This window comes from Plenodomus lingam (genome assembly GCF_022343315.1).
Source record: "Plenodomus lingam strain CAN1 chromosome Unknown contig_3, whole genome shotgun sequence".
Taxonomy (NCBI): Eukaryota; Fungi; Ascomycota; class Dothideomycetes; order Pleosporales; family Leptosphaeriaceae; genus Plenodomus; species Plenodomus lingam.
Window position 1 is genome coordinate 1,794,521 of NW_027093944.1, and position 23,834 is coordinate 1,818,354.

Here is a 23,834-nt window from a genome sequence, read left to right on the forward strand (position 1 = left end):
CGGTCACGGTCACGGTCACGGTCACGGGGAATCAGTGCGCCTGTGTGCCGGCTGTGGAGAAGATGGGGGGTTTCCACTGCCCATGACCTACCTGTGTCGGCCACACGGCTTCGTTCAAAGACGTGGGCTGGCATCCACAACATCCTCTGACATACGGTGTAGAGAGAGAGAGAGAGAGCGAGACAGTAGCCAGCAAAGTCTCCAGCTTCATGGCCCATTTCAAACACCTTTGGTCGTCGCGTACCTGGTTGACCGATCCCATCTCCAGTCGCGGCTGCGGTGAGCTTCACACACACCAAAACGCTGACCGCCGACGCTACCATACCGCTCGGCCCCATCTCATGTCTCATGCTACTAACTGTTCTGGCGCATCAGACATCTCGCACGAGTTATGTCATCGGCCCTCGCCCCCGGCTTTCCTTATCTGCGCCTGTCCTGACAGATGGCAACCCCGGTCGCAAAGGGAGAAATGCCTCATTTTTCTCACCTCGAGACTCGCAGCCGCACGCGCTACGCAGATGGCTCTAACGCTCAGACTTCCGGCCAGTCTGTCTTGCCTGGGATGCCCGCCCTCCCTTCCTGTAGAGTACATGCAGCCGAGATCATCACTAAGCTTTGTGCCAAGATCCGGGGCGCAACAGGCACGAGCAGGACGTGGACTCACTGGCCTTTCTGTTTGAACAAAGTGGCTACTGGATGTGTTTGATGCCCTGGCCGTCATGAATCTGTCCACCCGCCAATGCACACTTCCCCCGTTCGAACCGCTTTCTCTAGGGCGGACCATGGCACATCGGGACGCAAGCAAGTTGGCGATGCACGTACATTGGACACCTGCAGTAGGCTGCCTCGGCATGTCTGCTGCCGTACCGTTGATCCTTGTTTACCAATAACATACTCTCCAGGCTAAGCAGTCCATCCGACCTGGCTGTGGAGACGCGTACAGACGCGTGCACAACTCGTCCTTCTCTCCTTTATCCCATCATGACGACTGCAATGTGCAGCCAGCCGTCGAGATAGGCCGTCGCTCGGATCAGTGCTTCGACACTGGCGCTCAGTGGCAGAACAGCGCCATGCAACACCGCCTGCGCCAAAAGTGGACTTCTCCTACTCGGGAAAAGAGTGGGCAAGATCTGGTTGAGGGCGGTGCCGATGGTCTGTGGTTGTCCTGTCACATCATAAGCTTTCGAAACCACGGTGAAGGGGACAAGAAACTCACGTGAGGACAGATTCGGCGTTACCAAGCTCTGCACAACCCTGACACTACCTGGGCTGGCCTCCTTCTCCTTGATTGCCTTGTCCTCTGCCGCGTGAGGGAGATAGAGTCGTACAGGCAAATGTCTCAGGTTCACACCCTGGGGATTCAGCAACTTTTGATTGACGGGCTTGTATAGCGCATAGTCGTGTTTCTTGACTGACTCCCACAGCTGCGTGCTGTCCTCTTTGCTCAGAAACATGACCGTCTTGCCCGTCCCCGTTCGCAGGTAGTCTGCCTCCTTGACGCTGTGGATGAACAGGTCGTGGAGATGTTTGCCTTCCTCGTCGAGATGAACGAGCTGTTCGGTCGGGTAATCCGAGAAATGGACAGTCAGACGCCACGGTAGCTTGGATGGCTCCTCATCCGCAGACGTCGTCTTGGAAGATGTCGACAAGCTGTCCGATGGATGCGCAGGCTCAGCCCCAGAATAAAGATCATATAGCAAACCCAGCGGATAATGCCATTTCAGCGGTACACCTTCATACGACAGCCATGCCTCTGACGGCGAGACATCAGGATGAATCAGACTGTCTGCGAAGAAAGCATGGAGTCTATGGATGAGCAGTCCCAGATACGAGAGTCGTGGGAATTGTATCTATCACCACATCAGCGTCTTTGCATCACTAGGCTATCATAGAACCACCACCACAGTCGCTGGGATACAGAGAAAGAAGAAGAAGAAGAAGAAGAAGAAGAAGAAGTAGGCCAAAGAAAAAGCGGGTAATAATACCAAATACACATCTCCTTGATCGTACGTCCTACAGTCACCCTTGTGCAATCGTATTTCCAGCGGTATACTCCCATTCCAAGTGCTCTGCCGCAGTCTACTGCTCACGTCTCGCGCCGCGTCTTGTGAAGTCATTGGTCCGAGTCAAGAACAGCGCTGGGCTGCACTGCAACGCAACGCTATGCAGGTCAAGCAAAGAATAGTCTGGACTTGGGGGGACGGTGGGGTAATTCCGTAACCACACATCGGTGCTGTCGGGTCTGTTGCGGGGGAGAGTTTTCCCCAATGTCGCCCGCCCTGGTTTGGTCGAATGAGGTCAGGGTAGATTGTAAGAGTATGTAATCGCATGTCGCGCGGGCGCATCGCCTTTGGGGAACAACTGCTCGTGCGCCTTCTCTATTCGCAATTCGCGACAGCCATAGCTCTCTCAATGCTCCCGCCATACTCTCCACTCCACACATATTATACACACACCCCTTCTTACACAGTACACAATACAGCCATGTAGTTATCTCGATTCCCTGCGCATCAAATTTCGCCCTACTCCAAGCACCGACCAAGCATCTTGAATCCCTCGTCCCTCGGCTTCCGCAAAACTACTTCCACCAAAACAAAACAAAAAAAAAAGGCAAAGCATAGCACATCTGCATGTCTCATCCTCGCCATCCCCCAAGAACCCCAAGAGCATGACCACCGTTGCACCCCTCAGTCGAAAACGCTCACGCATCGCCCTCGACCCAGACGACGACCTCGATCATGGCCACCAACCCGCCCACGCCCACATCCCAACGCCCATCCCACAAGCTCACGAGCGCGCCTCTGCCTCCGCCCTCTCCCCACCACCCACCGATACCCTCAAACGGACACGCACCCAATGCGACCTAGACGAGCTCTGCATCGCCACGCCCAAAGAGGCCTGGCCGTTTGACACGGACGCCCTGCTCTCGAGCACGCGCCTCGCCATGCCGCCAAACAGCTCGCTACCCGCACACGACAACTGGGCGCGCTATAGAAAAGGAGAGTCCATGTTGATTCTCTGTGTACAAGGGAATTTACAACTCCATTATGAATTACTCTGGTACGTGTTTCCATTTTCCATTACATACTCTCACATTGACAAACACACAAACAGCACAGCCTTGCCATTCCTCTACACCCTCTCCCCAACCCTCCAACCCCTCCTCCTCTGCCACGACCCCTCGACCCACCGCATCTCCCCGCGCGCCCCCTTTTCCCTGCCCCTCCTCCAAGCCGCCACACCCACCTGCAACCACTTTGTGCGCCTGGGTCTCATGCACCCGCTAGGCGGCGGCACCTTCCCGCTCGACGCGCTGGTCGTGATTGACCGGCAGGGGCGGCGCAGGCTGGTTTTGCCGTTTGGGTGGGGGGCAGGGAGACATGCGGATACGCCTGCGGGGCGGAGTGTGCAGCGGCGGCTGATGGGGTTGTTGGGGGATTGTGTGGGGGTTTTGGAGCGCGAGGGGCGGGAGGGGTGAGTGGTGGTGGTGGTGGTGTTTATAATAGGTTGGATTGGGGGGTGGAGGAGTGCAGTTGTTCGAGTGAGTGAGATGGAATGATACCGCCCCTCGCCTGGCTGCACGGCTGTCAGTGATATTATATTACATTGGATACACGCACCAATGCAGGTCATGAGCTGTTTATCAAACATCAAACCGACTATCCTGCGCCTATCACGCACATACACATACACATACACATACACTTGCACCAAAACCTCCGGCCCGGCCCCGCACAACCAAGGCGCACTCCTGAAAATGCGCAGCTGAGCCATAGTCCCTTTCACCGGTCAAGCTGTAAGCATCCTAGTAGCGCGCGCGCCACAACTCACATCTCGGGCCTTGAAAATGAAAACCCCCACAGTGACCGGTTAAGAACCAGCGACGTCACGTCACCAACTCGAGTAACTCTCCACACATGATGCCTGAGGGGAAAACAGTGCTTTTGAAGCCGGGGTAAAAAAAAACATGTATGCTAAAGGACGTCAACATGCTATCTCGAGGGGCATCAAGGCACAGCCCGAACCCTCAGACCATGGCACATGTTGCAAACCTAACAAAACACAAAATGGACAAGATATCCAAAAGGGTATAAAAAATAGTCGTAAACGTCGTTTCAAAGAACCGTCATTTCGCCTTCACCAGCATGGATGTATTTCCAACGTATTGTGGGACTTTTCAAAGGGGGGAAAAAAATAGAATAGCCATGCCGTGCGCTGTAAAAACTCCAAAAGCAACAAAATATGTGCTGTCCGTGTGACTCGTAAACGTAGGGCCATGCGAGTAGGCTGGAAGTGTCCGAGGCTTTTCAGGTGAGCCTCAAGGACGAGGAAGAAATCAAATTGTCAGGTGCAGGACAAGTTCAAGCGTTGGGCATGTAGAAGGAAAGCAAGAACTGGCCAACGAGCCGGGCGGTGTACTTTGTCTGATTGGCTGGTGAGATGCTGACTTGTTGTCGCCCTTGTAGGTAATCGGCTATTTCAACCGTCAGCAAGTTTCAATCCCTCGGTTCAGTCCGTCTTACTATTGTCCTTTACCAGTTGCACGACTTGGCGAACAAAATTGACGCTTGACGAGTCTCCAAATCCGACCTCCTTGTCCCACGCGTGATCAGCGTCGCGAATGGGGTTACACTTGCGATTGTACTTCCAGCGGAAAATCTGCTGGACAAAGTGTATTCTGGCGTCAATCTCGCGATTTGCAATGTCTGCTTGACCTTGTGCATCTCTGTGGTCGATGCCCTCGGTTCGAGCTTTGGTTTCCATGACGAGGTGAATGGTCTTCTGTTGGTCCTCCAGCGCCATGCACATGCCTAGTACGGTAACAAAGGCTGCCAGCCACTTGTCACAGCCTTTCGACGACTTGAAGATTTGCTGAAGTTTGTTGAGGACAGTAGTCTGGATTGAGCGTTGTAGGCGCGAGAAGAAGTACTTCAATTGGCGATTCGTCATTCGTGGTGATGTGTAGTTCTCGACGTAAGAGTTTTGGCCGCCATAGGACCGCATGCGAGAGAGCGTCGCAACTTTGGTCTCCTCTGCAATGGTGAGGGTGTGTGACATGATGTACGTGACTACAACGAGGCGGAAGACTTCGTGAAGTAATCTTGCTTCGTCTTCGTTCTTTGCTTTTACTCTCGTCATGAGCTTAAACAACTTTTGTTGAAAGTCATTGTCATCTTCTTTCCAGCAGAGTTCGCCAAAGGCGTCCAAGTGATGGTCCACAATGTCAGTAATGTATTTGTCGTACTTCTTTTCCTCGTTATAGTTGATATGCACCATCCCCAATGCCGGGCTCTTCTTCTCGACAGCCACCCTCTGATGAGTATTCGGGTCAGTGTTGTACTGTATCTGTACCAATAGCGCATTTCCTCGTGGCGAAAATTCATAAACTTTGACGGGAATCCTCGGCATGCCATCTTGTCCGCAGGTCATGTAAACTTCGAGTTCAACATTGCCCCATTGATGAATGTATTGGGTTACGAAGTGAGTAAGGTTCGAGTCTTCGTGCATTTGCGTGACAAGTGCGGGAAGAAAGTATGCGGATAAATCGACGAGCTTAATACGACAGCATCCTAGGCCACGATCCGCATTCGGGCGTTGAGACCGCTTAAGGCACCGTTCACAAATCTCACCGGGGCCACACTTGTCTCTTTGTAGCACACAGTGCCAGCACGCCACAATCCTCCGCATGTCATGTGCTGCTTTGGCGACCTGAGGCTCAAGATGAGTTCCAAGTGCTCTACCTCCAGACTTGGCTAAAGCTTTGGCTGCTGCACTTTGAGCCGTCTCTGGCTCAGGGGAAGCGTCGAAAGTCGCCTCTGGCATACTCCTGTCAGGAAGATAATCCGCTTGCAAGGTCTGGGATGGCATAACTTCTCCTTGCATGAACTGATTCGAGAAGTAACGGTCTGCCGATACTCCGGACTCCGACTGCGTGTACGATGACAGCATATCCTCGGAACCAATTGGACTTGCAAAGGTTGGGCTGATGACAGGCTCATATGGTGCTACATGGCTCCCAGCTGTGCGCGTCAACGAAGAGGGTAAGTTGTTGCTAGATGTGTGGTAGTCGCTGAAAAATGGAGAAGAAGCGTCGTAATTAATGAAACCCTGGTTATCTGGTGGGGGCGATGCCCTTGTTAGATGCATTTCTATCGGAAGCTGATTCGCCATCTGCGTACGCGGGATCTGATTCTGGGAGCTTTGGGCGAGATGCTGTGCTGTTGCGAAGTAAAAGTTGTCTTGTGGTGGCATAGTAGGCTCGCTCGGTGAGATTAAGTATGACGGCTCGGGGTGATTCATTCTCCAAGTATCCACGTTAGTCACGTACCCAGAAGAGATCAACTGTTCAGTAGCTGGATCAAACATGACGTGGCCGGATCGCGGAACAATAGTAGACCTAGCAGGTCCTTGACCATTCCATGGATCATGTTGAAGCGGTTGGGTGTCATAATGCTGATACTGTGGCAGCGCCATGGGATGTAGTTGCTGATCTTGCATACCATACTGATGCTGGTATCGCTCGGATTCGGATAGCAAGGTATCGTGGAAGGCCGCATCCACAGCTGTTCCGATCAGCAAATAGCTTACCAGATGAACAAAAGAACATACCCTGATCGCTGATTACATCCTGACCCGATATGAACATGTTTGTATCCATGGCTGAGACGGCGCCGTGGGTAGCCTGGGTGGACATGTTCTGCGCGTGATGCGGGTAGAAGAATTGAGAGCTGTCTATCATTTCCACCTCCATGGATTCAGGGTCCGGAGTCATCACGGAGGTGGGAGAGTTGGAGAAGCTGCCATTGTCCCATGGCAATGGCTCCGATGTGTAGTCTTGGGATGGTTCCGGTGGTTGCGACGGGTTGCGGCTGATAGGCGGCGTAGTTATGAGCGGACCTGGAGAGTATCCAGTGTGATTCACTAGTGATTCTGTCGGCGTCTTCGACCGTGGGAACCCATATTGATCCAGAGGGAACGTATGTAAGTTCTGAAAGAGAGGAAGCTCATGCTGCTGTGGGTATTGCTGAAAAGTGGCCATGACGCGCAAATGGCAACTACAGACCGCTGGATAGGATTTAGGTACCCGTTAGTCCTTGCCCATCAGAGAGGCGGCTGTTCAAGCCTAGCAGATCGAGGCGCCAGCGCCGACTCACGGTCTGATCACCCTGAAGTCACGAAGGGCCAACCGCGCGAATCCGCCCCGGACAACGCGCAAAGAGGGCAAGATGGAGAGCAATGAACGCAATGTTCCGGCCGTGATAGAGGACGTCCACCACAACTCAAGGTTGAGTGCGCAAAAAGAGTCAGTTTCAGTGCGGCTGAGTGTTCAGCGTCTGACGGGGTACTCATCTGACGGGTGTCGAGCCCATCTTACGCTGCCCCACGAAAACCGGTGAACACCCATGCTGCCGCCATTGGGTCTAGCTGCATGAAATTGCACAGCGTCCGATCGCACCAAACCCCATAACGGCTGGTCGCGTAGTGTTGCAAAACCACCAAATGTTTGGCAGAAGGAACAAAGCCCCGAGCGGGCTGCTGAGATGTGTTTCGCAATTCTTTTGCTTGAACCTGCGTTGATCCATCGAGTACCTATGAGACATTCAAAGAAACTTGGATGGGCTATGGCCTAGGGAGGCGCAGGACATGTTTTTCAGCCCCTCGTGCATGAAGGCAGTGCTTCGTGAGACGAAAAGCAGATGCCACTGCTACCGTAGGTACTGAGGGAGCGTCCAGCGGAAAGTGAGCTGGCTCCAGTGCGGCTCTGGTACCACCGGTGAAAGAGTTGCTCTGTGAGGATGGTGACATGTGTGAAGAGCTGAAGCCAATCGTTCCCGTGATAATGCATGCCACGCCAATTCTTCCCTATTTTCCATGGCGGGCTGCAGCAGCGGAGTACAACGGTGCTGGGAATGAAACTCGTGATTGCCAGCGCATCACATCTGGCGAGCACCAATAGAGAAGAATATGTCGAGGCGGCTACCGCGGCGTGATGCAATCCCGCCATGAAGCGTACATTGAAGCGTACATGGGAAGAGTGCCAATTGGTGAATAAATGCTTGAAACGTCAGCCATTTGGTGGTGGCGGTGATGTACTCAGCATGACGACGGCAATGGATGGAGAAGTCGGTTGGTTGGTGGAGGTGAGTGGGCGGGGTAAACGGAGCGGAAAGCGGCGTCCCCGCAAGCACATGTACAGGCAAATTCCCCCAATTCTGCCTTGCTGAAACGCCAAACATGAGCGCAACGTTCCCTAGAGTAGGTACAGCGACGTATCAAGCTATCCGCCGCGCGCTATCCTTGCAAAGATCATGTTCTTACCATGGCACAGCTGGTCGAGCAGCGAAAGAGACGACTGGCGCGACATTCAGACGTGGTATTCTACCGTAGATGTTGGCAGAACGCTTGCGCTTGACGGCCACTTGTAGTATTAGATCTCTATTGTCTCTCTGCAGTGTCTCGATCTGTGTGTGTACGTGATGAGTAAGTGGAATGATTGTCGACAAATTGCAATGGCACTGTGTATAATAGAATGGTTCCATGTAGAGGACATTCTATGACATCTGCTGTCGTGTGTGTAGTACTTGGTGTGTCGAGAGGCCGAGTCCGAGATATTCCGAAGAAAGTCCAGCCAATGGGAGTCAGCCGCTAATGACATTCGGAGTTTGGGAAGGACAGGCCACGGAGTCATGGACATCGGAGCAAACTGTATCGGCTGGTTGGACACCCATGAGACGCGCCCGTCGTGAATCTCTCATGAACTGTTTGCTCCACGAGGAAGCCTCTTTAAACAGTCACCATGGCAAGCCAGCTGCGAAGAAACGGAAAGCCCAGGTAGTACACTTGATTACTCCGAACCGTCTCAAGCAAGGCCGAGTCCTGACCATCGTCCACCAAGGTCCTGTGAGCCATGCCGAATCTCGAAGATCAAGTGTGACCACGCAACACCAACGTGTTCAAAGTGCCAAACTCGTGGCATCGTCGATCAAGTAAGCCAGAGACGCAATTCTCGTATGCTCTCGCCTAATGGATTGTTCAAGTGTTTCTATCACCCAAATCCAATGACTAAGCCTGCGGGCACGCCACGGAAGAAGCCAGAGCCTCGTCGTCGAAAAGCCAACTCCGAAGCGCGATCAGCCCAACATCATGGACGGCTCAGTTCGTTGACGTTGAGTCCTCCAACTCTAAGAAATGATGTCAACACAGGACCCATCACAAACACATGGCCGACACCACCGGAGAGTGCTAGTAGAGCCAACCAGCTACCTTCGGATCCTACCAGGAGCTTTTACCTAGGATCTACAAGCTATGCAGCTGTGTTTACTGAGAACCGGGGTGCCTTGCCAGACACTGTGCATGAACAGCCATCAGAACGGCTAAGTGTCACTCCCTCGACGTCTAGCCAAACTATTGGAAGTCGACATTGTCAGTTTGGTATTGGCGCGTCTATTGTATCCACCTTGAATCCTTTTGACTTCTTCGAAAAGTCGGTGAAAATGTACTTTGATACCAACAAAGCATCTGCTCTGATCGGACCGTTGATTCTTTCCATCCTGCCTCAACTCCGACAGGATTTAGAGCATCTCAGTACGCCAGGACCGGATTCACATTTGTTGTATGCTGCAATGACGAAGAATACTGCTCGGCCTCTGAAGGTTCCTTCAACAATGCTCCCGTCGGCATTCCATACCTTGATAACCGGGAAGAACTTGCGGTGGGAAACCTTGGGTTTGATCCTTGCGGTAGCCGGTTCAAACGCCCAGTTTACTTCACCCCATGATCCGCTATTCACTCTTCCTGATGGTAGGAAACTAGAAAAAGATCGCTTCATTGAGGATGTGATACATGCAACTAACGACTGTATCAACATATGCCAGGTGCATGGCGCTGTTAATGATAGTGAGTGCAATGGACAGATCGGAATTCCCCAACATTATTTGAACCCAGGCCTGCTAACTTGAGATTACAGTCATGGTCTGGCTCGTCTACACCAACATGATGGTCATCAGCAACTTCTATGGAGACAACTGTATGTGCTCGTAATTTCTTGTGATGCCCCTAGCAAACAGCTGACAACTACTAGATCATGGAACCTGGAGACGCATGGGGGACAGTGTGTCCGCACTCTATGCGAGTGGTATGCACTGCGAAGGCGAGTTCACCGAGGGAGCCAATGAAGAACCTCTTTTCCTACGCGAGTCGCGGAGAAGAATCTACGCTGCAGTATATCGATCAGACAAGACATTAGCCGTCTTCTTTGGTCGTCCACCTATGATGGGCTGGAGATATAGCGATCGGCGACAACAGCTGGACGTTAGCGATGAGGCTATCGCGTCGGATGACCCCAATTTACTCAACGAACAGCTCTCCAGGCTAGATAGTGCGGGGTGGAATATGGATAGAAGGACCTATCCAGCTTCCTACATCAGAGTGAGATGCCAACTTGCCGTCTTCAAGGAGAGGCTCTTGGAGCAGAGTCTGGCTGGAGTAAAGGACAGCGATGTAATTCGGAATATCCAGTAGGTATAGTGTCACGTGATTCGCGTATAAAGAAACTAATTGAGCCAGGGCGATATCAGCAGAATGTACAGCCTGGTGGGAAGCGCTTCCAACACACCTTCGATACGAAACCTACAGCGAAGAGGAGGCTTGGATCGGCCTTGGTGCCGGCATGACAGTACGTCTGATTTCAGCGTACCTGGAATACCTGCACCTGCTCTTCCAAACACAACGACTGCTTCACCGACAAACTCAACAAGCGCTTCCAGTATTGTTGGAGATTTCGCTAAAGTTGTTATCCACGTCGCTTGTCTCGACCAAGCCAAATAACAGGGTGTACGAAACTCGGCGGCACTTTCCCACGGTTGTACTATTCTACTGCTTCCCCGCTGCTGGCTTGCTTGCCCTGGAGCTACGCAGATGCACAATCGAAGGCGTTTCACTCCCCAGCACCGTCACCCGTGCTGATGTCATCCGCAACTTATCCGTCTTGACCTCCTGTCTTGAGTGGATTGTACTGCCGGGTGATGGCAATTCCAAACTATGTAGCGAGTTGAACAAGATGCTAGCCAAGGTTCTTGACGAGGTACTGAACTACGAACCGCCTGTGAATGGCGCACTGGGGAATGGTGAAGATCTTGCGGGATCTGGCCAGGGTTTCTTCGATATGCCGACCATTGACGGTCTGGAACCGATTCCCACCCAGGCGGAAGATTTTCTGGACTGGCTCCATGATGCGACGTGGAATAATCCGGTGAGCACATTGAGTAATTACCAGATTGCATAAGCACTGATTACGTACCACAGGATCTCTTTTGAACGGTGGAAGATAGACCTGTGCTTTTAATAAACTAACAGTATTAGGATCTTGACAAAGAAGATCATCTCACAGAAATGTAGCTGTCTTTCCTGCTCGCGATATACCCTGGTCATAGGTCATACCAACTACGACAATCCCATCACAAATCATCGCGTAGCATAATACATAGCAAGCACAGCATTCTTGCGTTCCCTGGCCTCAGCCTCCTCCTGCCTCTTGTTACTCTGGCTTGGGACCGCATCGTTTGCTACCAGAGAAGTCGTCAGTAAGCTATACAGTAAACTCTCCATGCATGGGAAAGAAGAACAAAACACGAGGCAAAACTCACAACCCCGATGAAACATTTTTCGCAACATACTTTTCGAAGTCGAACCCTTCGACACCACAGAGGAAGCATCTTCCACCGTATACGCCGGCGGCGTCGCTGCGTCCGCGTATTGCGGCAAAGAGGATGTCGAGGTGCGCGCGGCAGTGTTGGAAGGACTTTTCGACGACATGGCTGATTATGATCCTCGATAGATGTTTGAGATTTTTCCAACAGAGATTAACTCCCTTTGACGATTCCCCTTTTTCCAATTTCTCTTCCCTCAAAATAATCGAATTTCAACAAAACCAAGTAAAAGCCAGACGTTCAAGCAAACAAAATATCCCTTTATTTCATACCACCTTTTACAGCACACGCCACCTCATGCATTTATATATCCAGCCCACCACAGCACTGAATGACTCCATCGCATGCCACACCGATCCAGAGCTCATCAACACTCGGAGTTCACTTCACATATGACTCCTCACATCCCTTGCTCACTCCCACTCCCACTCATCTCAACGCGACCAGCAGTGTCAGAGTCATACATACAGACATCGGAGTTGAGCAAAACAGGTGCTGCAGCGCATGCGCTCGTAAGGCAGCAGCCAGGCGTCCAATCCCGATATGCGGCAATGCTTGCATGCTGGCATGAGTAAGAACGAGGCACAGGGGCTTGCTGGGTAAGCTTCATGGGATGATGCTTATCTGGTAGAGGAATCTGCAATTTGCGGGGGAGTGTTATGTGCATGTGTACGTGTGTTCAGGGTGGGGGTGGAGGGAGACACTGATTGGACTCTGGAACGTGGCTGTGGAGTTCGGAGTTGATTGAGTACTATTAGATTGTTATTCCCCCAGCTTCCCAGCCATAGCTATATTATGTACCTACTTATATCCAGAAATCGTGAGACGCGCGCCATAGATTCAGTATTATGGGGACATCAACGGCATGGTTCCGCACTTTGTGATATCCATCAAGTTCTCCAGACCTGGCAAGTCCATGGAAAAGTCTGCACGCGGTTTGATCTGGACGATTGTCCTATGTAACGTGCTAATCAATGTTCCCCTGATTCCTCTCCCCGACAGTTCAAGGTGTGTACCTAGCACAGTAGCCAGGCGGAATACTAATACCAACTCCCTTCCAATGACCCTGTTGATCTGGCAAGCGTTGGTAGGGAGAGGTATTACCTAGCTACATAACCTAGCTACCTACCTACTGCCTACTAAAACCAAGTTCCAAATAAGACTGGATCGTCGCTGGAATGAACGTGGGGAGCATCGACACATCAAATATTTCGACGTTTCTTCCATCGCCAAATCCAACGGCCCCGCCATTCGATGAAAACATCACCCCACATACTTTCAAACCGATCAAGTCTTGATGAAAAAGAATTTGTGACTCGCTACTCATTTAGCCTTGTATACTAACAGAACAGATAACTCTCCGAGGATGAAATAAAAAAGAGGTTGTTACAAGTACTCTGCTCAAAGGCAGAGGGCAAACTGCTAAACAATCATGAAAATTTCGATATACATGCAGTGAATGGTACACAGCTTCCCCCCCTTATCTAGCCTTCCTTCCCCCGAGTTTTTCCATCCTTGCTCATCCCATCATAACTACCACCAGACCAAAAATAAAACCTCCTAAGCGAAAGCCATGCTCTTCTTGATCTCAGCAATAGCCAAAGCAGGATTGAGGCCCTTGGGGCAAGTCCTCGAGCAGTTCAAGATGGTGTGGCAGCGGTACAAGCTCATGCTGTTGTTGAGGGCATCCTGGCGCTCGGCCTTGCGCTCGTCTCGCGAGTCAGCGATCCAGCGGTATGATTGGAGGAGGACGGCAGGGCCGAGGTATTCTTCTTGGTTCCACCAGTATGATGGGCAGGATGTTGAGCAGCAGGCGCAGAGAATGCATTCATAGAGGCCGTCGAGCTTCTTGCGGTCTTCCTTGGTTTGACGGTATTCGCGGCCCTGTAAAAATTGTTAGTGGAATGGGAGAAATGAGCTGACGGAGGTACATACGTCGGGAGCGGGCGTAGTGCGCTGGAGGTAGGGCTTGACGGAGCGGTATTGTTTGTAGAAGAGCGTCATGTCAGGCACGAGGTCCTTGACGACGTACATGTGGGGTAGCGGGTAGATGCGAGATTCCTTGGTTGTGTCTGTGGGGATACGGCCTGTCCAAACCTGTCAGCGCTGGTAAGATATATAAATAACTCTGGGCATCGTACAAAGGCATGCGAGGGTGTTGACACCATCAATGTTCATGGCGCAACTTCCGCAAATTCCCTCACGACAACTCCGCCTGAAGGTCAAGGTTGGGTCGACTTCGTTCTTAATTCTAATGAGCGCATCCAACATCATGGGCCCCGTCTTGTTTAGATCAAGGGTATATGACTGCATCTTTGGCTTGGATGATGGCTCATCTGGGTTCCAGCGGTAGATGTGGAAAGTTTTGGTCTTCGCATCCTTGGTAGGCTCTGGCTCCTTGATTGTCGAAGTCTCCTTCTCCGAGACAGGCTTCCGTGCTGCGTCAGGGACAATCTTCTCGCCAACCTTGGAGATGGGGTCGCGTGCGTGGACGTCGGTGACAGAGGCAAAGCCGCGGGCGAAAACTGCAGGTCGGACAGCTGTCGCTGAGGGTTAGCAAGGAGCGCAATTGTTGACCGCATGTTGCGATGGGAGGTGTACGAACCTGTCCGCCTGGTCGCTAGACGTGCGAAGGAGCGTACGCAAGCCATGGTGTGGGACTGTGGAGTGGAGAGTGTGGGATTGTCGATGTCGTCCAAGGTCAAAGTGTTGCAATCATCGAGTTGGACCGCCGCCACTCAAGGCTCGCCTCGGTTATGACAAAAGGCAAAAAGTGGCCGCTCATTGGTCAGATCGGTTGTTCGGAAGATCCCGGCATATTTCCACTGCGACGCCACTAAATCATCGTCTCTCACGTCAACACTCGGAATGCGCATCTGTGGTCGCAATCGCAACAAAACGTCTCGGCCGGCCTGCGCAAGCTCTACAATTTTGTGTGCTGGCCATGCTATGCAGCAATCCAGAAGACCAACGATGGTTCCCTGGATTATCTACATGTGCTCATTCTGGCAAATATTTTGTAGCATTCGTTGTGTGGGAAGGGTACTGTACTGTGTGGTTTATGGGTTAGTGTTCGGCTGTACTATGAGGTTGCCGAAGATTGACTCGATGTTCTTGTGCGCTCTGATGTGCCTCCAACCCTAGCCCAGAGATTAGGAGGACGACTACATAACCTTGGTGAATATAGACTTTAGCACTGTTCGAGAAAAGGAGTTCCACGAGAGTACATACCGCTCAGATGGAATTGCTAATCATCGTGCAGTAAGATAGGGTCACGGAAAGAGAAGGATGCTACCATCATGTGAGACTTGCGTGCAGTGCAAAATATACATGTCCCATTAGACCAAGTTTGAATCGCCGGCTGTCCATGCTCTTTAATGACATTGCAGGTCTCATCAACCCAGGGCTCATAATCGTACCGCGACCCATCTCATTCGCCGGTTGGAAATCCCCACAAGTCCCCTCTCGCAGCAATATACTCAGGCAATATATGGTATTATAAGAAATCTGTAGTCCACCAAGATCACCATCCCCTCATCACGTCCTCCCTCCTTCCTTCCCGCCACCCATACCAACCCCCATCAAAAACGCCCCCCTCACAACCAACGGCAAAACATTCAAAACATTCGCAACCCAATCCCTCGCCCTCCACGCCGCCCAATCCAGTACCCCTTCCGTTCCCATCGCATACCACGCCGCATAACAATGTCCCGCGTCACATAATGCCAGCCCAAACACGAGAACGCGCCACGTCGGCAAATCATCAACAACTCTTAGTGCCACGCCCTCTATGAAGGCGAAGAATACGTAAGACGAGGCGAGCTGGTCGTAGACGATTTGCGATGTAGGGTTGTAGGACGTGGACGGCGGCATGTAGGAATGGTAGATGGATGGGGCGAAGTGGAGATAATAAGCTCCGCTAAGGGCGAGGAGAGGCTCGAGGTAGAGATGCCAGAGGATATAGAAGGAGGGGATGTTACGGGGTGCCATTATCTTTGGTGTTGGTGATGTGTGGGTGTTGTGAGTTTAGAGGGTATGGCGTGCGTTGTGATGAGTGAGTACGCAGGGGAGGCGAGTGCGAGGTTGCAATGGTGGAGTCTGGCATATGTTGTGCGACCGTGGCGAAGATGTTTTTTTTTGAGCGATCATGTTGCGTCGACCGTTCACGGAACAGTTTGATGAGGTTGGCTGCATGCATGGTTATTGGCGGAACGTGCTCACCGCGATCGACATGTTTTCGCAGAACTACCGGGTTAGGAAGGTGTTCTGAGGGAAGCATGTGAGAGACCTGGAAAACTTGCGGTGCGCGAGAATTGCAGGTGCTGTTCTGAATGCTTGGCCACAATAAAGATTGCGGGTATTTGTGTATAATGTGGTGTCCTAGCTATATGACGCACATGGAGCTTTGGTCGTGAAGTCGATTGTTTCGGACGAATCAATGAAATGGCCAACGAGTCACTTTTGGAAGTAGTGGGTTGAGTTTTGTGGAGAGTGCAAGACCATGTGCCAATTGTCTCCAATGTCAAGATGATAGTGTATTTCTGAATGACTGGGATATTGCGCAGCGTATATCGACATGTCCCAGAGTCATTGTGCCCTGCGCGTCGTGCATATCATGTATAGTATTGACCCGCTGCTCCCAAAGGCTCCAGGGTATCAATAATATAACCCATTGTCCCCTACCCTTACCACTCCTTGGATCTATAGACAGGCACCCCCCTCTCTGCTCCAGATTCGTAGAGACCCTGGGAAGAAGAAGTGCAGCACAGTCATTGTATCGCGTGATCTGCGTCTGCCCAAATCGACAACTGCTTGACACTGGGTCGGTCTTCCTCTTTTTTCTTCTGCAGATGGAAACGGAGGGTCGGAAAAAGGGGGGGATAGAGGTTGATGCATAGATTTTAGGCCGCGTGGTCTTTCGAACATAGTATAAAGCTAGCAAAGCACTGAGCCATGCTATGGTGCATCAGTGATGCATTCGGCCTCACTGCCTAAAAAAGACGGTTGCTCTTCCTTCATTGCTTGCAGTCCAAGGTCTTCAGTATGTTATTGCGACCTCGTGCTCGTCGCTTCTATAGTTAAATCCTAGTTTATATATGAGGTGATGCAAAGAACTATTGTCTGGTATCGTTGCTGACTGACGGCTGTACCGTTCTAACGGGTCGCGTAGCGCCAGTGGGTAAGTCTCTATTTTACCAGGAATTGGAGTGTGCGTTTTCGGAGCGGGTGGCCACTGGCGAACGATAGGCTGTGCGCTGTGGCTGGCTAACAGGGCGAAACAATGGTGTGGCGTGCATGTGCGCGTGCGTATCGTGACTTCGTGGCATACTCTCTGGACCGGGAGCTACAGGAGTGCGAGACTGCAAAATGGGATTCAGTGTTCCCTGTTCATGTTGTTGCTGACGGAGCAGGAACTCGCGATGCTCTTCCAGCTGGGCCCTCAGGACATCGCTAGTCCACTGAAATGCCTTCTCTTGCACGCCTGGGCCAAGGTTTCGCGAATAGGGCTGGAGGTCAGCGCTGCAGTCGAGATGGAGCAATCTACGCTGCAGAATGTCATGAATTGGTGGTCGAGCGACCGTCATGGCGGCCATCGTACTGGTTAACAGGCAAAGGTCGGTGCTATGGAGCAAGACCAGTCATTGCTTGGGGCTTGCAGCTTGATATCAACTGCTTTCGAGGTATCGCGCCATCACGTGATGGCGTGCATTGTCTCGATGCGTCGCTGATCAGCTCTTATACATACTACAATAGTGCCTTGTACTGTGTTACACAAAGCATGCGCGGACTGTGGATCCTCTGCATCTGTCTGCATTTTCTATAAAAAAAAATCTAGCATCATGTACAGTTTTCGGTACTCTACGCATTCATGTCATCCTTTGCACGTCACACGCTTGGGATGAGCGAAGCGTCCATGTACGTACCTACGAGCACAATAAGTTAGGAGGGTCGGCATCAGTTCCCCATCTTTCAACAGCTTCTCATGAGATCGTCGATCTATATACCGTACGGTCTGCGTACGGAGCCCCTCCTCTTCTGTCTTGAGCCAAAACAGTGCAAACGTCCCGTTGTTGAATTGTGGGGGGTTTCCAGACTCAGCGAACCGCAGAGAAGCCGTATATGCAGGTGTGTACAAGTACATAGATGGAACTCTCACACAGTCCCATGGAGATTTGTTGCAAATACCATGACGGTGAGTCACGCGCAGACAAGGAAAAAGGAAGGCATGGGCTGCGCCGAGTTGCCGACTACCAACTAGGTACATGCCCCTCTTCCCACCTTTGGACCAGTATTTCGTATTACTCTACCTAGCCAACTACCTAGAGTAGCCAACTAACTACCAACATGCCACATGTGCAGCATCAGAAAAGCAGCCATGCTATCCAATGCTCAGGATTGCCATGAGCACGGCTGGGCCAAGGTGCGGGTGCGTCTCCCGTCCCATTGGCGGACCGACTGTGCACAGCAACCATAACGGGCAACGTTTGCACCTGTTCAAGGGTCTCCAATTCGACAGCTGGCTGTACTAGCTAACAGTATGACCACCGATGACTCTCTCAACACCAGCAGAGAGTGAAGCCTTGGCCTTATCGTAACGATGATGTTACTCGACTCAAATTGCATTTGCAAGGGCGGCACGCAGGTTGCCGTGAGACCCAGACCCATGCAATGCTCTTAAAGTAGCTGTGGCTGCCCGAAGTAACTGCTACGTCATACCTACCGTTGTCGCGGGCATGTCTTTGCAAGCGACGTGTGCTGCAACGAAAAAAAAGAAAAAAGCCATCCGTGGCCGTGAGAGCTCGCACAATCAAGGAAGTAAAATCCCATCGCCAGGTCAAGCACGCTCCTTTAGGCCTGTGCAATTCTTGTTGGACTCACCGTGTTACCCTGGAGGGGCTGCCAAAGCACGCGCGTTTGCGACTCTTCCCTTGGCCGATAGCCAAACGCTTCCATCGAACCTACCGGAACCTCCTCTCTCTTCCATACCACCTCTACATACAACCCTTCCCTAGACTCCTACAATCTATCTTCTTCCTTTCCTGCTATTTCACCTACAAGCACCCGTCAGCATCCTGCTCACCGCTTGACAAACATTAATCTCGACGGGCGTCTGCGCCAGAACCACCGTCCACCATGACTACTTTCGTCGTGTCTCTGTAGGTATATCCTCTGCAGCATATCCCCCAGCGAACATAGACATAGCTCTCGCTTAAGAGCTTCTCCTCGACACCAGCAACTAACACGTCAGATTTCTTCCATATACAATTGATTTCCACGAGGTCAAAACACGCGCGAGCTCCCCAAAGCCTTCTCCAGCCGCACCCACTCCACCGAAACTCTGTGACATTGGTCGAAAGGCCTCTGTGGCCAGTGCACGAAGCAAGCATGAGGATGCACCACAGAGTCTCCTTAAGCGGGCGCCGCCTTCGCACATCCAGCTCCCCAAGACGCCATTGAGCATGCTGGAGCAGGAAGACTTCTTCACTCCCGGACAGCCAAGCGCCGCTACACACTTCCCGAAGCCGACTGATCCTCGAGGACTGGTCCGTAGCGATGCCCATGTTCCAGAGTGGGGTGCACACGGCCTGTTCAATCAGCCCGCGTTGAGGACCGAGCCTGCACCGCCAGACACCATCTTGGAATATGCAAAGGCACAAGAACGGGCACAGGCCCAGAGGGAACGATCAAAAGGCTCGCAGCAAGTCGCACGGTTGACGGCGGATCCACGTTGGTCTACTGAGTACTCTGTAGTGCCTGCTGTGCAGGGTAACGGGGGCCTCTCCAACGCCATCCGCGCCGCTGTCAAGAACAAGGGTATGGAGAACATCCTTACTGTCGGTCTTATCGGCTTCCCCACAGACAGCTTGAATGAGGAGAAAAAGACAGAAATCTATGAGAAGCTCGAAGAGGAGCACGAGGCTCTGACCGTCTTTGTCAGCGATAAGGACTTCGATGGTCATTACGCCCATTACTGCAAGACCATCCTGTGGCCCGTCTTCCACTACATCATCCCAGACCACCCCAAGAGCAAGGCCTTTTTGGATCACTCGTGGGTCTACTACGTGAAGGTCAACCAAGCCTTTGCGGACAAGGTCGTCAAGAATTACAAGCGTGGCGACATCATCTGGATTCACGACTACCATCTATGTCTGGTTCCTTATATGATCCGACAAAAACTTCCGGATGCCCAAATCGGATTTTTCCTACATACCGCCTTCCCTTCATCGGAGGTCTTCCGTTGTCTCGCCGCTCGCAAGGAGCTGCTCGATGGTATGCTGGGAGCTAACCTCGTTGCTTTCCAGACACAAGAATATGCCCACCATTTCCTCCAAACGTGCAGCAGAATTCTATCTGTAGAAGCTACAGAGGATGGTGTGCAACTCGAAAATCGCTTCGTCAACGTTTGGGCATCACCTATTGGTATTGATCCCCGAACGCTTGCTCTTGCACGTGAGGAGCCGGAAGTACTCGAGTGGATACAGACTATGCAGAAACGCTACGAGGGCAAGAAGGTCATCGTAGCACGCGATAAGCTTGACAGCATCCGGGGTGTACGGCAAAAGCTGCTAGCATTCGAGTTGTTCTTGAACAAGCACCCGGAGTGGAAAGACAAGGTCGTCCTGATCCAAGTGGCAACCTCTACGACTGAGGACACTGAGCTGGCGGCGACTGTTTCTGAGATCGTTACCCGCATCGATGCAGTCCACTCCACTCTGACACACAACCCGCTTATCTTTCTGCGACAAGACATCGCATTTTCGCAATATCTTGCTTTGCTCTCGATAGCGGATGCACTTGCCATCACAAGCTTGCGTGAGGGCATGAACCTGACGTGTCACGAATTCGTGATTTGCCAAGATGGAAAAGCGAGCAGCAAGAAACACAGTCCAGTGATTCTCAGTGAATTCACTGGCAGTGCTGCCATCTTTGAGGGTGCCGAACTATCAGTCAATCCATGGGACTATAACAACATCGCTGAAGCTTTTAGGATCGCTCTGGAGATGACTGATGAAGAGAAGGATCGTCGGTATGCTAAGCTCCGTAACATGGTCATGCATCACACGGGCGACTTTTGGGTTGGTAACCTGAGCGCCCACTTAGCCAAAGTACACGACGAACAGTTCAAGCGTGACACGATGTCGATACCACGATTGAAGCTGAGCGAGATTACTCCTACATATGACCAGTCAGCGCGCCGTCTATTCATTCTCGACTACGAGGGCACGCTCGCTTCGTACGGATCTGTTAACAACACTGTCCTCACCAACACAGAACGCGTCATTGTTGTCCTGAACGAACTCGTAGCCGATGAACGCAACACTGTCTACGTCATGAGTGGCCGCACTGTGCGCGAAATGGAACTCATCTTCAATCGCGTTCGTGGCCTAGGACTCATCGCTGAGAACGGATGTTTCCTTCGAGAGAGCAATTCAGATGAGTGGATACAATTTCCAGACGAAGAGAAGACTATCAAATGGAAAGAGTCTGTCAAGCCTATCTTGCAGTACTACCTGGAGCGAGTCGAAGATAGTCGAGTAGAGGAACGGCACTGCTCCCTCATCTTCCACTACGAAAAGGGCCACGACAACGATTCCTCCACCCGCCACGCTGGTGACTGTGCCAACCACATTAATGATGCGTGCGAGCAGCAGCGAGTCAAGGCTATCCCCTCCAAAGACACAGTCGTTATTGAGCCCGTGGACTTTGACAAAGCGAGTGCAGCACAGCACATTATGAACAAGTACACCGACGCAGATAGACCAGAATTCTTGTTTGTTGCCGGCAATGATCGCAGTGACGAGAATGTCTTCCGCTGGGCAAAGCAACTCAAGGATGACGGTATCATTCCGCATGTGCAGACCGTGACCGTCGGCGACCGCAATTCCGTCGCTCTCTCCACCCTTACCAATGGCACGACTGGTAAGTTTTGTTCTCTTCGGCAGCACATGCCCGAGCACATGTACTAACAGCGAGATAGGTCTCCTAGGTGTCCTCAACAGACTGGCAAAGATCCGCCGTGCGCCCACGAGCTCGCCATAGTGTTGTCGAGGTATCTCATTCGCTTTTGTATGAAGAGCTGCAACCATTGTGCCCTGTTGACACTTTGTCTGGCAAGTAAGATACCCTCATACGGTTCACTACGTTATGGTGGATCATGAATAGACAATGTAAGAGAGGATGTGCTTTGTGTGTGCAACAAGATAGGAATGGGTTTGGGTGTGGGGAATTGAAAAATAAAGGTGACCAGGTTATGGAATGATCAAATGTCAAAGCAAGCGAGCGAGCGTGCATGGGGCGGCGTTTGGGAATGTAACGAGAAGTTTTCGAGTACTGCTGACGACGACGATGATGATGATGATGATGATGAGTATTCTTAGATCACGTTGAATTGTACAGTCTTTTGTAAATTTTCAGAGTTGTAGGAGTGTTTGTGATTTGTTCTGGTGCTGATCTTTGTGACAGGGGAAGGAGTAGTGGGAGCAAGACAAGTCATCGTCATGGAGAAAGGGGATGTTGCTGAAAGATGTCATTTTCGACTATGGCCTATTCTGGATCATAATCATCCCTCATGAGGGTTTTGGCTGTCCGACTGGCCGTACGGTGTAGGATCGAGAGATACCGGTAACTCTGGCTTGCTCCCACACACACACACCCCGGGAAGTCCCAAGCCCACGAGCATACGAAATAGATATAGCCGTTGTCCGTCAGCCAGTTATCATCCGTCATGACTGTCTCAGCCCATGGGTAAACGGTCTTCTATCCCAGACGAGTCTCCTTGTCCTTGATGGGGATCTCTGAGCCCGTGGCGGACTTGTATTGTCCCCGGAGCATATCACTGATTTGTTCGTCTTTCGCTTGCTCGACGGCGGACTGGAGTTGTGGTTAGCTTTGCGTGGTGTTGAGGGATAGGGGGTGGATGGTGGTTGTGGTGAAGATGACGACATACCTCGTTATCCTGAGGACCCTTGCCCAAGAACTTTTCTTGTACGTAGTCGACGCCTAGTCGTACGTGAGATGGCATTAGCATTCGACTCTGACATTTTGCGCATGCATGATACGAACACCCATCACCGCAGAGTTGGGGGAGTTGGGGGAGTTGGGAGGGGGTGTGGGGGAAAGGACACACCCTTGTCAAGATAATCCTCATTCTTCTCGCTCTCGCGGCCGCCGCCTGCAGCAGAGTTGAGCTTGTCGCCGATGCCACTGAGGAAGCCACCGCCTGAGGAGGAGGAAGAAGATTGCTGGTTCTGGCCCTGACCCTGGCCCTGGGCAACTTGCTCGTTGGCGCTGTTGCCGCCCGTGTTGCCGCCCGTCATCTTGTTGACAAAGTCCATTGTGAGGTGGAGGTGGAGATGGAGTTGTGGAGGGGGAGGTGGAAAGTAGGTAGGTAAGCAGGAGAACGGATGGATTGTGGTGGTCGAAAAGCTGGTTTGTTTGAAGGAAAAAGGAAGACACAAGAGAGGGGTCGGCGTGCCACTTATTTATACCCTTACTCACTCCTGCCGTTGACCTCTTCGACGATCATCACAGCCGCACCTAGTACTACTCTACTCTACTCTACTCTACTCTACCGAACCTTGGCCCACCTAACCCAATTCAATCCCAGTCACCCATAGCCCGAGAAAAGCAGGATGTAGCCCCTCTCCCCTCAACCATGACACAGTGGGAGCTGCTGTGGTACATGGTGCTTGGGGCCTGCACATTGGCTACTCTTTGAGTAAACATCGGTCCTTTTTATGTTGGGTGTTTGCTTCTTCTTGGGTAGATTACACCGTCAGGTAGAGTGACGCTTCAAAGCTGGGCACCCCGTGTGTCCTTCGCCTGCAAAGATGATCCATTTCACAGGAGCAATGGAGATGGTTTGTCTGGTGTTGGACCCCGCTTGGCTACGTCATACTTGGACCCCGCGCCGAGCAGGGCCAGGCGAGGCGAGGCGAGGCGAGGCGAGGCGAAAGGCGAAAGGCGAAGGCGCCAAAGGAAGGAAGGAAGGAAGGAAGGAAGAAGGGAAGGAAGGAGGAGAGCTGAATGGGGGAGGGGCGGCTTGGGGCTGGGCGGTGGACTGAGGGCTGACTTGACTGACTGAGGGAGTGCAGGGGTACCGGTATCGGTTCCGGCAAGGGCTGG

At 51.9% G+C, this 23,834-nt stretch overlaps 11 protein-coding genes across 11 annotated transcripts; 4 read left to right on the forward strand and 7 right to left on the reverse strand.

Annotated features, from left to right (window-relative positions):
- Positions 1-971: 971 nt before the first annotated feature.
- Positions 972-2,294, reverse strand: ATG5 (autophagy protein 5; the record flags this gene model as incomplete). Its single annotated transcript, XM_066097797.1, has 2 exons — positions 1,986-2,294; positions 972-1,850 (listed from the first exon to the last, which is right to left on the reverse strand). The coding sequence occupies exons 1-2, from the start codon at positions 2,115-2,117 to the stop codon at positions 972-974; spliced, it is 1,011 nt and encodes a 336-aa protein (XP_065952294.1). The 5' UTR covers positions 2,118-2,294.
- Positions 2,295-2,668: 374 nt separating this feature from the next.
- Positions 2,669-3,478, forward strand: IAQ61_007949 (uncharacterized protein; the record flags this gene model as incomplete). The annotated part of the gene is made up of 1 exon (XM_066097798.1): positions 2,669-3,478. The coding sequence occupies one exon, from the start codon at positions 2,669-2,671 to the stop codon at positions 3,476-3,478; it is 810 nt and encodes a 269-aa protein (XP_065952295.1).
- Positions 3,479-4,361: 883 nt separating this feature from the next.
- Positions 4,362-7,788, reverse strand: IAQ61_007950 (uncharacterized protein; the record flags this gene model as incomplete). Its single annotated transcript, XM_003840540.2, has 5 exons — positions 4,362-4,474; positions 4,524-6,563; positions 6,610-7,055; positions 7,376-7,590; positions 7,720-7,788. Coding segments are annotated over 5 exons (2,883 nt in total), but the record flags the coding sequence as incomplete, so codon positions are not given.
- Positions 7,789-8,797: 1,009 nt separating this feature from the next.
- IAQ61_007951 (uncharacterized protein) lies at positions 8,798-11,316 on the forward strand (the record flags this gene model as incomplete). Its single annotated transcript, XM_066097799.1, has 7 exons — positions 8,798-8,832; positions 8,897-8,987; positions 9,039-9,897; positions 9,968-10,027; positions 10,082-10,517; positions 10,567-11,251; positions 11,305-11,316. 7 exons carry the CDS (start codon positions 8,798-8,800, stop codon positions 11,314-11,316), a joined length of 2,178 nt encoding a protein of 725 aa, XP_065952296.1.
- Positions 11,317-11,463: 147 nt separating this feature from the next.
- IAQ61_007952 (uncharacterized protein) lies at positions 11,464-11,814 on the reverse strand (the record flags this gene model as incomplete). Its single annotated transcript, XM_066097800.1, has 2 exons — positions 11,464-11,564; positions 11,646-11,814. 2 exons carry the CDS (start codon positions 11,812-11,814, stop codon positions 11,464-11,466), a joined length of 270 nt encoding a protein of 89 aa, XP_065952297.1.
- Positions 11,815-12,891: 1,077 nt separating this feature from the next.
- Positions 12,892-14,457, reverse strand: SDH2 (succinate dehydrogenase complex, subunit B). Its single transcript, XM_003840535.2, has 4 exons — positions 14,314-14,457; positions 13,850-14,248; positions 13,644-13,795; positions 12,892-13,592 (listed from the first exon to the last, which is right to left on the reverse strand). The coding sequence occupies exons 1-4, from the start codon at positions 14,357-14,359 to the stop codon at positions 13,269-13,271; spliced, it is 921 nt and encodes a 306-aa protein (XP_003840583.1). The 5' UTR covers positions 14,360-14,457; the 3' UTR covers positions 12,892-13,268.
- A 1,227-nt stretch (positions 14,458-15,684) lies between these two features.
- On the reverse strand, positions 15,685-15,906 carry IAQ61_007954 (uncharacterized protein; the record flags this gene model as incomplete). The annotated part of the gene is made up of 1 exon (XM_066097801.1): positions 15,685-15,906. The coding sequence occupies one exon, from the start codon at positions 15,904-15,906 to the stop codon at positions 15,685-15,687; it is 222 nt and encodes a 73-aa protein (XP_065952298.1).
- Positions 15,907-16,900: 994 nt separating this feature from the next.
- IAQ61_007955 (uncharacterized protein) lies at positions 16,901-17,302 on the reverse strand (the record flags this gene model as incomplete). Its single annotated transcript, XM_003840533.2, has 1 exon — positions 16,901-17,302. One exon carries the CDS (start codon positions 17,300-17,302, stop codon positions 16,901-16,903), a length of 402 nt encoding a protein of 133 aa, XP_003840581.2.
- An 859-nt stretch (positions 17,303-18,161) lies between these two features.
- Positions 18,162-22,679, forward strand: IAQ61_007956 (uncharacterized protein). The gene is made up of 3 exons (XM_003840532.2): positions 18,162-18,865; positions 18,958-21,629; positions 21,688-22,679. The coding sequence occupies exons 1-3, from the start codon at positions 18,843-18,845 to the stop codon at positions 21,747-21,749; spliced, it is 2,757 nt and encodes a 918-aa protein (XP_003840580.1). The 5' UTR covers positions 18,162-18,842; the 3' UTR covers positions 21,750-22,679.
- Positions 22,680-22,777: 98 nt separating this feature from the next.
- On the reverse strand, positions 22,778-23,044 carry IAQ61_007957 (uncharacterized protein; the record flags this gene model as incomplete). The annotated part of the gene is made up of 1 exon (XM_003840531.2): positions 22,778-23,044. One exon carries the CDS (start codon positions 23,042-23,044, stop codon positions 22,778-22,780), a length of 267 nt encoding a protein of 88 aa, XP_003840579.2.
- A 516-nt stretch (positions 23,045-23,560) lies between these two features.
- Positions 23,561-23,773, forward strand: IAQ61_007958 (uncharacterized protein; the record flags this gene model as incomplete). The annotated part of the gene is made up of 1 exon (XM_066097802.1): positions 23,561-23,773. The coding sequence occupies one exon, from the start codon at positions 23,561-23,563 to the stop codon at positions 23,771-23,773; it is 213 nt and encodes a 70-aa protein (XP_065952299.1).
- Positions 23,774-23,834: the final 61 nt, after the last annotated feature.